The sequence below is a fragment of the Leuciscus leuciscus genome (assembly GCF_965113295.1).
Source record: "Leuciscus leuciscus genome assembly, chromosome: 9".
Lineage (NCBI taxonomy): Eukaryota > Metazoa > Chordata > Actinopteri > Cypriniformes > Leuciscidae > Leuciscus > Leuciscus leuciscus.
The window spans coordinates 8404176-8421018 of record NC_138733.1 but is presented as its reverse complement, the minus strand read 5'-3'; the positions used below and the strand labels follow the sequence as shown (position 1 = coordinate 8421018).

General features: G+C 38.8%; 1 protein-coding gene across 3 annotated transcripts; it reads left to right on the top strand.

Annotated features, from left to right (window-relative positions):
- The first annotated feature begins 2343 nt into the window (after positions 1-2343).
- Positions 2344-13513, top strand: LOC309506345 (uncharacterized protein). Of its 3 annotated transcripts, none has more exons than XM_082180217.1 (3): positions 2344-2992; positions 11634-11882; positions 12145-13513. In XM_082180217.1, exons 2-3 carry the CDS (start codon positions 11798-11800, stop codon positions 13161-13163), a joined length of 1104 nt encoding a protein of 367 aa, XP_082036343.1. In that variant the 5' UTR covers positions 2344-2992; positions 11634-11797; the 3' UTR covers positions 13164-13513. The 3 variants fall into 3 exon arrangements, with proteins under 3 accessions (XP_082036343.1, XP_082036344.1, XP_082036342.1); XM_082180218.1 differs by lacking the exon at positions 11634-11882 and adding an exon at positions 5401-5649; XM_082180216.1 differs by lacking the exon at positions 2344-2992 and having other exon boundaries at positions 8616-11882.
- The last annotated feature ends 3330 nt before the right edge of the window (positions 13514-16843 follow it).

The following is a 16843-nucleotide window of genomic DNA, read 5'->3' as shown; positions in this document are numbered from 1 at the left end:
TAGTTTCTAAATTAAACAAAAACATGTAATATCCCACACGATTGTTTCTCATTGGCTTCATTTCAGGCGTGATATTTTGTAAAACACAAATATAACGTTATTAATAATATATTCATGTAATTATGATGAACTTATTGGCTTATAATAATAATAAACATATCGGCTTCGTAAAAGTTTAGCTCTCTGTCTAACTATTTTCTTATATTAAAACATTTGTAGCAATGTTTGCAGTTCTAGCAATTACATGAAAACTAAAAACCATTGTGGGATGATTATGGGATTAAAAAGTAACTTTACACAATATAAAGTCACATCTCTCTCCCTATTTACCAGATTATTGGATTAATGTCTATGCAAATTTTATTGATGTAAACAGACTAAAAAAACTACAGGATCATCTTTTTATGTGATAATTATTACGTATTTTTTATGTTTTATCCCTCAGGTTAAATACACGACTGAAAATACTATAAACACATTACTCCATCTTAATGTTTGTCAATAGAGCATATATGGTTTTGTGTTTTGCTTAGGCTACTGGTAATTGTTGTTTCATGAATAAATAGCTTTGTGTTAGCTTTTGTGTAATAACGTTCAGCTACTTTATCTATGTATTGCAAAAAATAATTCTGTAACTGGGTGAAGTTGAATATAATATATTATTATTGTGTATTATTAATTATTATGAAAGTGTTTTTTTTTTATTATTATGTTTCCACTTTACAAACAAACAAACAAGGTCCATAAACAATTTTCTGAATATAACACTTGATCAGCCTTATGGGTTTAGCATAGCCAGTAACAAAACAGAAAGATCACAATAAAACAAACGAACAAATAATTCAATAAAATACTAAATAAAATTTAAAACAAATAAATCATAAGGGCTTTTTAAATTAAATGATATGAATCCAAAAGAGAAATCAATTTGAAGGTTTTCTTGTTTTTAACTGATTTTAAAGATTTGCACAAGAGTTTATCCTCATTCATCCACTGGTTAAAGTTGGGCTTCAATTTAAATCTGCACTTATGAATGAAAAACTTCCCAAGACATGACAAGAAAGTAGTAACAAAATCACAATAATTATTCCTGGACAAATACAAAAACCTAATTAACTTCACAGTGAGTGGTGGAGGAGAGTTCACCCTCCCTGGACAGTTCTGCACATCTCTCCAAAAGCGTTGCTCCATATCACAACAAAAAGAAAACATGCTCTAAATTTTCAATATTTGTTTAAAAAAAAAAAAAAAAAAATTGTTTGAAATTTTTTCTATTCATTGGTTGGATAAATCTCATTTAAAATGTTGAAGTTCACATAGCTTTAGGCGGGTAACAGATAATATTTTCCTTTTTTTATTTCAACTGTATAATCTTGTATGATCTTGTAAATCTTGTAATAATGTATTCCCGTATGTCTTCTTCAAGCATTAATCTTAAAGGATTTGAGATGGCTTTGATAATTCTATTATAAACATTGACACTGCTGTTGGAATTTCTCTCAAAACTCTCTAAACAGTAACAAATTTCCATTATCAAGAAATGAGCAACAGCACAAATCCCTGTGGATTTCCATTCCTCAAAATATACAGATTTTCTGCCAAACTTTATATTTCTATTATTCCAAACTGGAGTGTTGAGAGGCGTGAAGTTATGTTTGAACAATAGTTTCCAATAGAGCAGCACTTGCTGATGGAAGGCTGAGAGTTTCACTGCGAGGTACATTCAAAGTCACAACGTAGAAAAAAGTGTATGAATGTGACAGAATGTAAGCCTAGTGGAATTTAATGTAAAAAATAAATAAATGGAAATATTGCTGTCGTCAGCAAACTGACCAGTATTTTTAATCAATATAGATGATAGCTCTGCAACCATTATAGATAATAATGGTGAGCTACCACATCCCGCACGAATCCCTCTTTTAATGGGAAATCTTGTGCAGAGCTATGGAGCTATTGATATAACATTTCAATGAAATGTATGAATCCAAAACCAAAATGCTGCAAGGTTTTAAAAATAAAGGGATGCTCAATGATATCAAATGCTTTATAAAAAAATTTAAATAAAAAAAAAAAATTTTTTTTTTATTATTATCGGTGTTAAGCAAAGTGATAGGCCTCAGATTGTCTAAGACTCTTATATCTTCTTGCCTTGCTTCACTTTCAACTCTTTCTTTTCAACACATTCTTTTAGGGTAGGCCACTGAATAACAGATTTCTCAAATTTCTCACATTTTTTTCTTTTTATTAGTGAGTCCATATTTCCCTGGGGATTTGTTTAAAGGGATCTTCTCCACTGAATCCAATTCTTCAATCCTAAGATCTGAATCACATACAACTTTAAAGGGATACTCCACTTTTTTTTTGGAAATAGGCTCATTTTACAACTCCCCCAGAGTGAAACAGTTGAGTTTTATCATTTTGGAATCCATTCAGCCGATCTCCGGGTCTGGGGGTCCCACTTTTAGCATAGCTTAGCATAATGAATTGAACCGGACAAGACCATTAGCATTTCTCTCAAAAAAATTAACAAAGAGTTTCGATATTTTTCCTATTTAAAACTTGACTCTTCTGTAGTTACATCATGTACTAAGACCGACGGAAAATGTAAAGTTGCGATTTTCTAGGCTGATATGGCTAGGAACTATACTCTCATTCCTACGTCTTCAATATTGTTCTGGATTTTTTCACAAAATATAAAATAAAAAAATAAGACTCATCTGAGGAAAAATCTGAAGAATATAGTTTAGAATAGAACTGAAACACTTGCTTCATAACAGTGCGGAGATGTGATTTACTGAATGCGGCCCCTTTAAGAAACATGACACCGCACGCACTGAGCATGCGCAGAAGAGAAGAAACAAGATACACACGAGAGACGAGACGAGCGCTGAAACTTTCACCAGTTGAAGCTGAAAATGACGCTGTTAATGATCGTGAATGAAGTACAAATGTGGATTATTTTCTCTGGATTTCGTATATTTCCAGTCTGCAGGTCAGAGATGTTATATTTATCATGAAAGAATTAATGTTTGTGTTGCCTAAATGTACATTGTTCGTAGTGTAACGTACAGATAATTAAACAGTACAATTCAGTCTGTAGAAATTGTGTTTGATTGCTGTTATCTTTGCTAGATTTTTTATTTAATTCATATATTAATTGAAGAATTTAACCTGTGACTTGTTTCATCCTTATAAAATCTGGAGTCACATAAAAATGAACAACCTTCATATAGAGCCACTTTAAATGCTACTAATATATAACCATATCAAAATGCTCTGTTTCAAAAACCAAGCCTAAAATCATATGATAATCTTATTTAAGAAGTGTAATTATTAAAGTATTTCAGTATAAACTCAGTAACCTTGAATTTGGCAGATCTGGTGTCCCTCACAACAATTCACCAAATAAGAAAGCTTCAGTTCAACAGATTAGCCGTAGGCTAACGTTATTACTGTACTAATGTGGAGAGAGTTTGAATGAGCAATGTCTATCCATTCATCCAGTTAGTTTATTTTCAAGTACATTATTGGCAAGACAAATATTTGTAAATTTGTATTGTCAAAGTAATTTATGAAAGTAGTAACGATTAACTGAGCTGCTGAAAATCATCTTTATCTCATTCAATAGTCCCTGTTGTCACCTCATTCATTATGGTAATGTCTGAGATCTTCTGTAAATTGGCACATCCAGCACGTCATTAGTGTCAGACAAACTACAGGATCATCACTTTATGTGATAATCACCTATTGGTGTGTTTTTAATGTTTTACCCCTCAGGTCAAAGAACATGACTAAACATACTATTAGGCCTAAAGGCTACAGAAACCACACCTGCAAACTCTCTTTCTGACACTGAAATAGACAATTCATGTGATTAGTGCAGATCTAAGGAGTTTTTATTTTAATGTATATCTGAAGGGAAATGATTGTCTTCGTAATAGTTTCGATGGCATCTTCTTTTTATCTTTCCTCAGTAATGCCTAATAAAGTAGTGTTTATAAGTGCTTGTGTTCAGGAGTAACCGCTGTATTTCTGCTTTTCCACAAGCGCCACCTTCTGTCAGAGAGAGAATTTGCCTGTCTGCCTTTACAGGGTAACTAAACCCCTGGTCAGAGCCTGACTCCACCCACTGGTAATATTTGAAAAATGCTAGAAAAGAGGGCAGACACCAGCGGAGATAGAGGGGACGAACCGTGAGCGGGGGGGGGCGTGCACCTGAGACCTGCTGTCAGACTCTCTAAAATGGAGAGTGACTCACAGGGTCGCAAGACGACGTAAAGTACATGCATCTGATGAGGTTTATCGAGTTGATGTCAATAGCGCGCGCTCTCTGTAGGCATATTTATGTTTTGCCGCTATGTGAAAAAATCCAGCAGAATGCGCAGGCGCGTTTGTCGACCCCAGAGGATTAACTTTAGCCTAACCATAAATTGTGATTAAAATATATATGATCACTCACATCAAGACGCCGCTTATCAGCGCGAGCTGTGTGGAGAAGCCCATTTCCACCTCTATTGCGTTGGAGAAGCAATCCCGCGTAAAATGCAGGTTTCACACTCGCGGTCTTCCAGGCCAAGTGCATGCAAACACTGGCGCCTAATTTTCAAGTCTGCTGGAAAGCTATGCAGTCCAACAGTGATGTTGCAACCAGCAACACTACACCTACGTACCCTCCTGACCACTGTACAATACAGATAAATCTACGCTAGCTCATACCAAGGTCGTGGTGAGCTGGAACCTGCTTACGTCACATAGTACCGCAAACATCCAGTAGGAAAATTCAACTGCAGTAGCCACCGTTCAACCTGAAGAGGGCAGCACTCAGACGTTTTTACACCATATATTGTAGAATTAAAACACTTTATACCCAAATGTCAAAAAAGTTACTCGAATCAATGAACAGCATTAATAAAGCCCCATTCTTACAGATCATTAACTAAAAAAAGTTGGTTTAGGGTTTAGTTACCCTTTAAGTTAATTAACATTACATACATACTAATTTATTAGGCTCAAATGTGATGTTTACCATTTTTTTATAACTTTTTATTTGGTAACAACTGTAACGTTTTTTAAATTGTCTATTGTTATTTGACAGTTTATGATGTTACCAGACATTTACGTTGATTCAAAACAGCTTTGTGACCTAAACATGTTTGTTCTAATATCAGAACTTTTTTGAAATTATTTCACAATTTTTAGAAGAATTGTTACTTGTGCTTATTTCATGCTTATAATATCCTGGGTTACATAAAAACGAGCAACCTAGAGCTGTTTAGTACACTACTAATATGTAACATCAAAATGCTTTATATTTGAACTAAATATATTTGAAGCACAATATGTGTTTTGCTGTTAAAGTAATCCAGTATAAATTCAGTAACTTATCTTTGATTTTTCCAGATCTGGTCCTGTGGGCATCAGTATCACACAGTGATCACAGTTCACACCTGCAGTGAAGCCCCTCACACAACAATTCACCAATAAATACTGGGAATATTCCCATCATCCTACAAGAGAAGGACAAACTCCAGGAGTAGCAGCTGAAATCTGTGTGACTGTTAAAGATGGAGTTTATTAAAGTGGAGATTGAAGACATGAGTGATCCAGAACCATCCAGAATAAAACGTGAAGATATTGAGGAACAAATAGGTTTGTGTCCATTCTTGATTCTTCATTGTTGACTGCTTTAGTTGCTCTGAAAAATGGATGACAAATGATAGAGAAATGCATCTAAATGATCATAACCCAGTTTTAATTGTATTAACAAGTGAATGACAGAACCGAACTTTGCACATCAAATATACTTTGGTAACACTTTACAATAAGGTCTCATTTGTTAAAGGAGAACTTGGTAACTTTTTTCACTTAATAAAACTGTCTAGAAATCATTTGGATGGTTAAACAACCTGTTCTGGTGATATTGGTGACTTTCCCCGCTCCCCCCAGCGTTCCCAGGTGGAAAACCAACCTTGCAACTTGCAACACTACCGTCCCGGCAAGTTAGAAATTGGAAGTCTCGTGAGAAGCGAGAACTAGAACGAGAACGAGCGCGAACCACAAATTGCTTTACGGCAATTCGACATAAACACACACGCATGTATGATGTATCACCAGATTACCCACCTCGGTAGACATAGCTCCACACGATACAGTTGGCTTGCTCCGATCACAACAAACGCACATGAGCAGCGGTAGAGAGGGGGAGGAGGCCGCCGCAAGTGAGTTTTTTACGACTGTGTTGTGAAATATACGCCCCCCCACAGCTGTAGGGGGAGCTCGTGGGGAAAACATGCGACAACAAAAGGGAAAATCAGCGAAGAAGTGACTAGAGTTCGCTAGAGTTACCGAGTTCTCCTTTAACATTAATTAATGTATTAACTAACATGAACTAACATGAACAATACATTTATTACAGTATTTATTAATCTTTGTTAATATTAGTTAGTAAAATTCCAGCTGTTCATTGTTTGTTTATGTTACTTAACAAATGTTTTAAGGGGTTGGTTGATTATTATTTCACTTTTCTAACTTTAGTTAGTGTGTAATGTCGCTGTTTGAGCATAAACAACATCTGCAAAGTTACAATGCTCAAAGTTCAAAGCAAAGGGAGATTTTTCCTTAACAGAAATCGCTTTTTAAGGACCACAACAAACGACTGATTGAGACTACACGAGCTTCCTCCCGGGTTAGTGACATCACAAACCCTAACATTTGCATAAACCCCGCCCCTAGGAACATGCAGTCCATGTTAAGAAGAGGAAGAGTTGTTGTAGTCGAGCACATTTGTGAGTCTGTTCAAGCTGTCACATCCATCTTTTTACATTTATTTCAACACAGTCTGTAACACAAATGCAATAGCATGGCATCTTACAACAGTTCCCACACCAGCGATTTATAGATTATCATGACAGAATATGCTAATCAATGAATAGAAGATAGTTAACTTAACATCAGCTACATAAATTCATCAACTAACCATTCAGAAACGTCCTGTTGCATTAATTTCTTCTTGAGTCTCTCCATTATTGTCCCACTCCAGTTTTTAAACATAAAAGGCAGAACAGTTTCTGACATTTCAGTGCGTGTGTGTTTGAGGAAATTGGAGTTGCTAACACACACAAGCTGTTGTAGCTCCGCCCTCTGCGCCGGGAGCAGCAGCTCATTTGCATTTAAAGGGACACACACAAAACAATGTGTTTTTGCTCACCCTCAAAAAGGGACAATTTTAACATGCTATAAAACTTATCTGTGGGGTATTTTGAGCTAAAACTTCAAGTACATACTCTGGGGACAACATAGACTTATTTTACATCTTGTAAAAAGTGCCATTATTCCACCCCTTTAACAAATACAACTTTTGATTTTAATAATGTATTAGTAAATGTTGAAATTACAACAACTAAGATTAATAAATGCTGCAGAAGTATTCATTGTTAGTTCATGTTAACTACATGAGTTAGCTAAGGAAACCTTATTGTAAAGTGTCACTGATACTTAATACACAGACAGGTGTCTTGTTTTCTGCTATGTGTTTTTAATTTTCACATTTAACCTCATTGAACTGATTCTAACTGATTAATACATTTATTTTAGTCCAGATGGAAGTGACGGAGCAAAGACAGAAACTAAATGACGTGAAGAAACACTGTGACTTACAAACTCAAGGAACAAAAGCCAATAAGCTGCACTCCTGCTCTCAGTGTGGAAAGAGTTTCCAGAATAAAGGAAACCTTAATAAGCACATAAGAATTCACACTGGAGAGAAACCGTATCCATGCACTCAGTGTGAGAAGACTTTCAGAGATGCAACCGGTTTAAAAATTCATCTGCACATTCACTCCGGGGAAAAACCATTCAAGTGTGATCAGTGTGGGAAAGGTTTTAATTCATCATCAAATCTAATACAACACCTGAAAGTTCATTCAGATGAGAAGCCTCACTTGTGTTCTTTCTGTGGAAAGAGTTTTTCACGGATGGACAGTTTTAAACTTCATCAGAAAATACACACCGGTGTGAGAGATCATGTGTGTTGTGACTGTGGGAAGAGCTTTACTGCATCCTGTGAACTGAAACGGCACCAAAGAAGTCACACTGGAGAGAAACCGTATACATGCCCTCAGTGTGGAAAGAGTTTTTCTCAAGCATCAGGTCTCAGTGTTCATCTTCTCCGTCACTCTGGAAAAAAAACTTTTAACTGCGTTCAGTGCGGTAAATATTTTATTTTGTCATCAGATCTAAAAGACCACCTGAAAGTTCATTCAGATGAGAGGCCTTATGTGTGTTCTCTCTGTGGAAAGAGTTTTCCACGGATGAAGAGTTTTAAACAACACCAGAAAACACATAATGAAGTGAAAGATCATGTGTGTTGTGAATGTGGGAAGAGATTTACTAGAGTTGATTGTCTGAAACGTCACCAACAAATTCACACTGGAGAAAAACCTTACAAGTGCTCATATTGTGACAAGAGTTTTGCTCGGTTGGGACGCCTAAAATCACACGAGCGAATTCATACGGGAGAGAAGCCGTATATCTGTACTCAGTGTGAGAAGAGTTTCAAAGATGCAACAGGTTTAAAAAAGCATATGTTTATTCACACTGGAAAAAAAACGATTTAACTGTGATCAGTGAGGTAAAGATTTTAATTGGTCATCAAGTCTAAAACAACACCTTGTAGGAAACTCAGAAGCGAAGACCAGGAGACTTGTTGGTTGTATCTTCAGCAGGATTCTTCATTGAGAACACGAGCTGTCGCAGCTGCAGTCATCAAGTCTGACTAAGGCATTGTACAGTTTATATACTTTTAGAGGGCAGTGCTTAGAAATGGAGACAAAGCATCTGGGTGATGACCTTAAACAAAGCATGCAAATGACAAGTATCCATGTTTATCCATGAGTGTTACCAATCCTAATCCAATCAGCATAACTATTCAAAGACTGGGACAGGGGCTCCAAGAGCCATTATAGACAATGGGTGAGAGTCTCAGTAATCTGACTCATTTACCTTACAATAGAGAGAACAGGACTGGCAGGAAACTTTGCTTAACAGCTGATATTCCATGACCATAGTTTGTTCTCTTTTCAGTCACATGTGTTCCTTTGTCTTAGTTTCCCACCTATCATTAGTTTATATGGACACTGATTATAATCACAGCTGTGTGTCGTTAAATTCCAGTTTTGTACAAGTTCCTCCTTTTAATTTATTTAATAAACCTTGTGCAATTTTTATAATCACCCTTGTCTTCATTGGACAATTCCTGACTGCTGTAAAGGGGGTTTCTAATAGGGGTTTAACAACTTCAGAGTTTTTTTGGCAAAGTCGCCGTTTGTGTGATTAAAATTGAATCGACGTCGACTAGTCAGTAGCCGCGTTTCCATTACCCTTCAAATTGCGCAATTTGAAATTGCGAATTGAAAATACGCCCAATGGAAACATGTCAATTTCGCAAAAACTCCCATTTATCGCAAAAAAGTTTTTATGCTCACATGAGGTGGTTTTTCAGGCAATTCGAAAAAGAAATATTTCGCGAAACTGCAATGGCTAACTGTCAGCTGACGTAGATGACGCGGTGTGTTTGGACAGAATACGAGACAGAGTTATTTATTAAATTCATATAAGACAAAAGAATTACAGAAATAATGGATTCTAAACCTCAAATAAATGCCACAATCAAGACCTCGAAGCAGAAATGAGGGAGAAACACCCAGAAACACCTCATATGTGCCGCTCACAAGTATAATAAGGGTCGTACATTAGAAGTCGCCTTGGCTACGGTTTCGTTCCAATGAACTGCAGTAGCCAAGGCCACTTCTATTGTATATATCTATACCCGCCCGCGCTCTCAGATCACTTGGACGCGGCTGTGTACAAGAGGTAACAAAGATATAAATACTGTTCGTTTTCTCACACAAACCGCTCGTTTCGTGTCTTAGGCCATCAATGTGTACTTACGATGGGGAATTGTTTTAATTTGGACTCTGTGCATGCTCTTTGAGACAGTGACCATAGACCTGCATTATATGACTGACAGACAAGAACGGTTTGACCTAAAAATATCAAAATTGAAACTACTGCGGAAAAAAAGACACCTACATCTTGGATGCCCTTGAGGTAAGCTAAAACATACCAAAAATTAATTTCAAAGTGAACTATCCCTTTAAAGCGTCATGGCAGAGCATTACAGTTGACTAGCCTGTTGAACCCCTAGTTTTTAATACAGCGGCTGTGGGAGTGATGGTAAAATTGACATCTTTCTCTCTTCTGACTGCTGTTATCAGTCTCTCGTTTGTTCCCTTTTTATGAAAGTTGTGAAAACAGTATTGAGGAGTTTTTATTTTGCTATTTGAGCAAATGGGAACACACAAAATTTTTTTTAAAATGTATTCTCTCACCATTCACTGCTTGAGAAGTTTACCCAACTATGACAACTTCTGCTCATGAGAATCCAGGAAATGTGAAAAGGGTCAATAGGCTCACTTTAACATGCGGCCCCTATAAGAAACATGACACCGCGCGCACTGAGGATGCGCAGAAAAGAGAAGCGCGAGACACACGAGATGAGCTGAAACTTTCACCAGTCGAGGCTGAAAGTGACGCTGTTAATGATCGTGAATGAAGGACAAATGTGGAATATTGTCTTCGGATGCCGTATATTTCCAGTCTGCAGGTGAGAGATGTTACCAGATTACAGAGTTTGACATTAAACAGCTCCAGAGTTTATGTGTTTAAGTAACGTTACTAATGTAAAGTAATGCGTTGTGTGTTCCGGTTTATTTTTAATTAGAGTGTAATAATATGTTGGCAGAGAGTCTTTCCACAGACTCTGTTTTAGTCTATTGACACCAATTAAATGTGCTTAATGTTCCACTTTACAGAAGATCTCAGAGTCCGACATCACCATAATGAATGAGGTGAAAACGAGGAACTTTTGGAGACAAAGAGGGTTTTCAGCGGCTCAGTTAAACATTATGGCTCTGTTATTTCGGTCAGACTTCGGACAAGAATTAAACAAACCTTGTTTTAAATGCAATTAATGTCTAACTTGTATAAAAATATCCCTTGTTATATAGGGTTCAAAACCCTATAACACTATTGATGTTCCCGGACCTATACAAATAGCTAATAAATCTCTTTTTATGCTATATCATCACCCAATATTGGATTCAATCTTTTTGTCAACTTGTTTTCTTTCAATTTGGACTGGTTTTATATTTCTATTTGCATCTGATTAATCGTAGGCCTCATTTATCTGAGAGTAGGAATCTAATTTTTTGAGTAAAAAAAAAGCATTATTTTTGAATCATTTTGGATATATTAAATAAAATATGAAGAAAATTGGCACTGTTGATCACACTAGTATACTTAAATTTTTTCACCAGGAATTTTTACAAAAATTTGTACAAAATGGCACATAAGTCACACTTTTTGATAATATAGCCTAACAAGTGGTTTATAAGCTATTTTTTGTAGGCCGGTCATTTTTGACCGGGAACATCAAAAGTGTGGCTATGTGCCATTTTTTATAAAAACAACATGAAGGATACCCACATTCCTGACAGAAAACATATGTTCATTTAATTTAAATGTAATTAAAGTAATCCAGTATCAATTCAGTAACTTATCTTTGATTTTTCCAGATCTGGTCCTGTGGGCGTCAGTATCACACAGTGATCACAGTTCACACCTGCAGTGAAGCCCCTCCCACAACAATTCACCAATAAATACTGGGAATATCCCCATCATCCTACAAGAGAAGGACAAACTCCAGGAGTAGCAGCTGAAATCTGTGTGACTGTTAAAGATGGAGTTTATTAAAGAGGAGATTGAAGACATGAGTGATCCAGAACCATCCAGAATAAAACATGAAGATACTGAGGAACAAACAGGTTGGTGTCCATTCTTGATTCTTCATTGTTGATTGCTTTAGTAGCTCTGATATATGATTACAAATGATAGAGAAATGCATCTAAATGATCATAACCCAGTTTTAATTGCATTAATTAGTGAATGACAGAACCGAACTTTGCACATTAAAGATTGAAGATACTTTATACAGACAGGTTTCTTGTTTTCTGCTTGCTAAGTGTTTTTAATTCTCACATTTAACCTCATTGAACTGATTATAACTGATTAATATGTTTATTTTAGACCAGATGGAAGTGACGGAGCAAAGACAGAAACTAAATGACGTAAAGAAACACTGCGACTTCAAAACTCAAGGAACAAAAGGCAAAAAGCTGCACTTCTGCTCTCAGTGTGGAAAGAGTTTCCAAAGGAAAGGAAACCTTAAGACACACATGAGTAGTCACACTGGAGAGAAACCGTATACATGCCCTCAGTGTGGAAAGAGTTTTACTCGAGCATCAACTCTCAGTAAACATCTGCGTATTCACTCTGGAGAAAAACCATTTAACTGTGATCAGTGTGGTAAAGATTTTAATTCGTCATCAAATCTAAAACAACACCTGATAATTCATTCAGATGAGAGGCCTTATGTGTGTTCTCTCTGTGAAAAGAGTTTTTCACGGATGGACAGTTTTAAACTGCACCAGAAAACACATAATGGAGTGAAAGATCATGTGTGCTTTAAATGTGGGAAGGGCTTTACTACAGCTGCCTATCTGAAACTGCATCAAAGAACTCATACTGGAGAAAAACCTTACAAGTGCTCATATTGTGACAAGAGTTTTGCTCATTCTGGACACCTGAAATCACACGAGCGAGATCATACCGGAGAGAAGCCGTACTACTGTACTCAGTGTGGAGAGAGTTTTACTCATGCATCAGGTCTCAGTGTTCATCTGCTCCGTCACTCTGGGGAAAAGCCATTTAACTGTGATCAGTGTGGTAAAGATTTTATTTCATCATCAAGTTTAAAATCACACATGATAGTTCATTCAGATGAGAGGCCTTATGTGTGTTCTCTCTGTGGAAAGAGTTTTTCATGGCTTAACAGTTTTAAACTGCACCAGAAAACACATGATGCAGTGAAAGACCATGTGTGTTCTGACTGTGGGAAGAGCTTTATTACAGTTGGCCAACTTAAACGGCACCAAATAACTCATACTGGAGAAAGGCCTTACAAGTGCTCATATTGTGACAAGAGTTTCATTTATTCTGGACACCTGAAACTACACGAGCGAGTTCATACTGGAGAGAAGCCGTAATACTGTACTCAGTGTGAGAAGACATTTAAACATTTATCAAGCCTTCACACTCATATGAAAATTTTTTTTTCAAGTGATCAACATTCGTTTTCATGTCAAATACAGTCTTCTTTCAGAAGAATACAATCAGAGATGTATATATAAAAAAATGTTTTATGTTTTGAAGTCCAACAAAGTGCATCCACACTGTTCTGTGGGGGTTAATAAAGGCCTTCTGAAGTGAAGCAATGTGGTCTTGTAATAAAAAAAATAAAAAAATTCTGTCATTAATTACTCACCCTAATGTCGTTCCAAACCTGTAAGACTTTTGTTTATCTTCAAAACACAAATAAAAAACAGAAATTTTATTACATCTGAGAGCCTAATTTCAATCTGTTCGTCATATAAAGTGACCGTGTCTTTTCAGAAATGTTTTGAGTAAAACGCTGGTGTTACATGGATGATCTGTTGCCCATGTTTCATAGTGTTTTTGGTTTAGTTCTGTGACCCAGTTCTCCACTGTCTGTCTAATTAATCATATCATACACTCAATGTCCTGTTAATCATCCTTTTGTTTGCTCTGTGTATTTAGACACTGTGTTCTCCCTCAGTCTTCTCTGTTCTCATTAATGTTAAGTGTGGTTTTGTCATTAAAGACCTTTATTATCGTTCTCCTTCATGCGGTTTCCACCACCACGTTACGCAACAGCTGGATTCATATAGCCTGGGTTTCTCCATGCTGCCTTGTGAGCAGCGCGATTTTATTCGAACGCTGCTAGGCAGCCTGGACACCATGGACCAGATTTTCCCCTCAAAAAGGGAACCAATCACAGAACGGAGAGGGAGCAGCAAGACGATGACGACGTCTATGCGACACACCGAAGCAGTTTGTTTATATCTATGAATCCAGCATGGCATCAGACGCGAAATTACCTTTCGATGCAGCCTTAGATAGTGTTCTAAGTAGTTTAGAATGCAAGTTTATTTCGTCTTCTTCCTCGTCGAATTTGGTTTGATTAAAACAAACCCTGGTGGGATTGTTCAGTTAGTGCGTTTCATTTGAACAAGTGAGAACGCTGCCATCTGGTGCCACCAAACAAGCGGACCGAGACACTGAACACAGAGAGAGAGCAGATTCCCGAGTCCGTTCCAGTGTGAGTAGTTCCCGAGTCCGTTCCAGTGAGAGTAGTTCCCGAGTCCGTGCCAGTGAGAGTAGTTCCCGAGTCCGTTCCAGTGAGAGTAGTTCCCGAGTCCGTTCCAGTGAGAGTAGTTCCCGAGTCCGTTCCAGTGAGAGTAGTTCCCGAATCCGTTCCAGTGAGAGTAGTTCCCGAGTCCGTTCCAGTGAGAGTAGTTCCCGAATCAGTTCCAGTGAGAGTAGTTCCCGAGTCCGTTCCAGTGAGAGTAGTTCGTTCCCGAGTCCGTTCCAGTGAGATTCGTTCCCGAGTCCGTTCCAGTGAGATTCGTTCCCGAGTCCGTTCCAGTGAGAGTAGTTCGTTCCCGAGTCCGTTCCAGTGAGAGTAGTTCCCGAGTAGTTCCCGAGTCCGTTCCAGTGAGAGTAGTTCCCGAGTCCGTTCCAGTGAGAGTAGTTCCCGAGTCCGTTCCAGTGAGAGTAGTTCCCGAGTCTGTTCCAGTGAGAGTAGTTCCCGAGTCCGTTCCAGTGAGAGTAGTTCCCGAGTCCGTTCCAGTGAGAGTAGTTCCCGAGTCCGTTCCAGTGAGAGTAGTTCCCGAATCCGTTCCAGTGAGAGTAGTTCCCGAGTCCGTTCCAGTGAGAGTAGTTCCCGAATCAGTTCCAGTGAGAGTAGTTCCCGAGTCCGTTCCAGTGAGAGTAGTTCCCGAATCAGTTCCAGTGAGAGTAGTTCCCGAGTCCGTTCCAGTGAGAGTAGTTCGTTCCCGAGTCCGTTCCAGTGAGATTCGTTCCCGAGTCCCTTCCAGTGAGATTCGTTCCCGAGTCCGTTCCAGTGAGAGTAGTTCCCGAGTCCGTTCCAGTGAGAGTAGTTCGTTCCCGAGTCCGTTCCAGTGAGAGTAGTTCCCGAGTAGTTCCCGAGTCCGTTCCAGTGAGAGTAGTTCCCGAGTCCGTTCCAGTGAGAGTAGTTCCCGAGTCCGTTCCAGTGAGAGTAGTTCTCGAGTCCGTTCCAGTGAGAGTAGTTCCCGAGTCCGTTCCAGTGAGAGTAGTTCCCGAGTCCGTTCCAGTGTGAGTAGTTCCCGAGTCCGTTCCAGTGAGAGTAGTTCCCGAGTCCGTGCCAGTGAGAGTAGTTCCCGAGTCCGTTCCAGTGAGAGTAGTTCCCGAGTCCGTTCCAGTGAGAGTAGTTCCCGAGTCCGTTCCAGTGAGAGTAGTTCCCGAATCCGTTCCAGTGAGAGTAGTTCCCGAGTCCGTTCCAGTGAGAGTAGTTCCCGAATCAGTTCCAGTGAGAGTAGTTCCCGAGTCCGTTCCAGTGAGAGTAGTTCGTTCCCGAGTCCGTTCCAGTGAGAGTAGTTCGTTCCCGAGTCCGTTCCAGTGAGAGTAGTTCCCGAGTAGTTCCCGAGTCCGTTCCAGTGAGAGTAGTTCCCGAGTCCGTTCCAGTGAGAGTAGTTCCCGAGTCCGTTCCAGTGAGAGTAGTTCCCGAGTCTGTTCCAGTGAGAGTAGTTCCCGAGTCCGTTCCAGTGAGAGTAGTTCGTTCCCGAGTCCGTTCCAGTGAGAGTAGTTCCCGAGTCCGTTCCAGTGAGAGTAGTTCCCGAGTCCGTTCCAGTGAGAGTAGTTCCCGAGTCCGTTCCAGTGAGAGTAGTTCCCGAGTCTGTTCCAGTGAGAGTAGTTCCCGAGTCCGTTCCAGTGAGAGTAGTTCGTTCCCGAGTCCATTCCAATGAGAGTAGTTCCCGAGTAGTTCCCGAGTCCGTTCCAGTGAGAGTAGTTCCCGAGTCCGTTCCAGTGAGAGTAGTTCCCGAGTCCGTTCCAGTGAGAGTAGTTCCCGAGTCTGTTCCAGTGAGAGTAGTTCGTTCCCGAGTCCGTTCCAGTGAGAGTAGTTCCCGAATCAGTTCCAGTGAGAGTAGTTCCCGAATCAGTTCCAGTGAGAGAAGTTCCCGAGTCTGTTCCAGTGAGAGTAGTTCCCGAAACAGTCCCAGTGAGAGTAGTTCCCGAGTCTGTTCCAGTGGTAGCAGATCCCACAGCTTAGCCCAGAGAGTGCATATATATATAGGCGATATAAAGACCCGGCCGAACCCGAACTCGAGACTCGAGTGACGAACTAATCATTTGCTGTTCTAAGAACGTTTTTGCTCAACATTATCAGAACATCACAAGAACGTTCCATGAACGTTGTTATAAGAACGTTTTCACTTAACATTTTGAGAACATCAGTCAAGAACAAATAACATCACAAGGACGCTCTAAAAAAATTGTTTTAAGAACTTTTTTCTCTCAATGTTACGAGAATGTATTTTAACTCTATTCCAGAACGTTCCAGAAACATTATTTCAGGAAAAGTTTTTTACTAACATTTACATAACTTTTACATTACATCAGTGAAAGTTATGGGAACGTTCCCTGTTAGCTGGGCTGAATCAAGGACGTAGCTTAGATCTTTGTGAAGGTGTAATTGCTGTGATTTTTGTAACTGTAACAGAGTGGCCTACGAACTCCTTCGGCCTGATGAAACTACAAACTATCTTCAGTGACGTTTCTTCATTTGACTGTATTGACTCCAGGTCTTCATTCATCATATCTGGTT

Bases quoted from the DNA above. Each gene is read 5' to 3' on its own strand.
- LOC309506345 (XM_082180217.1), top strand. From the start codon at position 11,798: ATGGAGTTTATTAAAGAGGAGATTGAAGACATGAGTGATCCAGAACCA. The intron at 11,883-12,144 runs GTTGGTGTCCAT...TGTTTATTTTAG, and splicing joins AGATACTGAGGAACAAACAG to ACCAGATGGAAGTGACGGAG.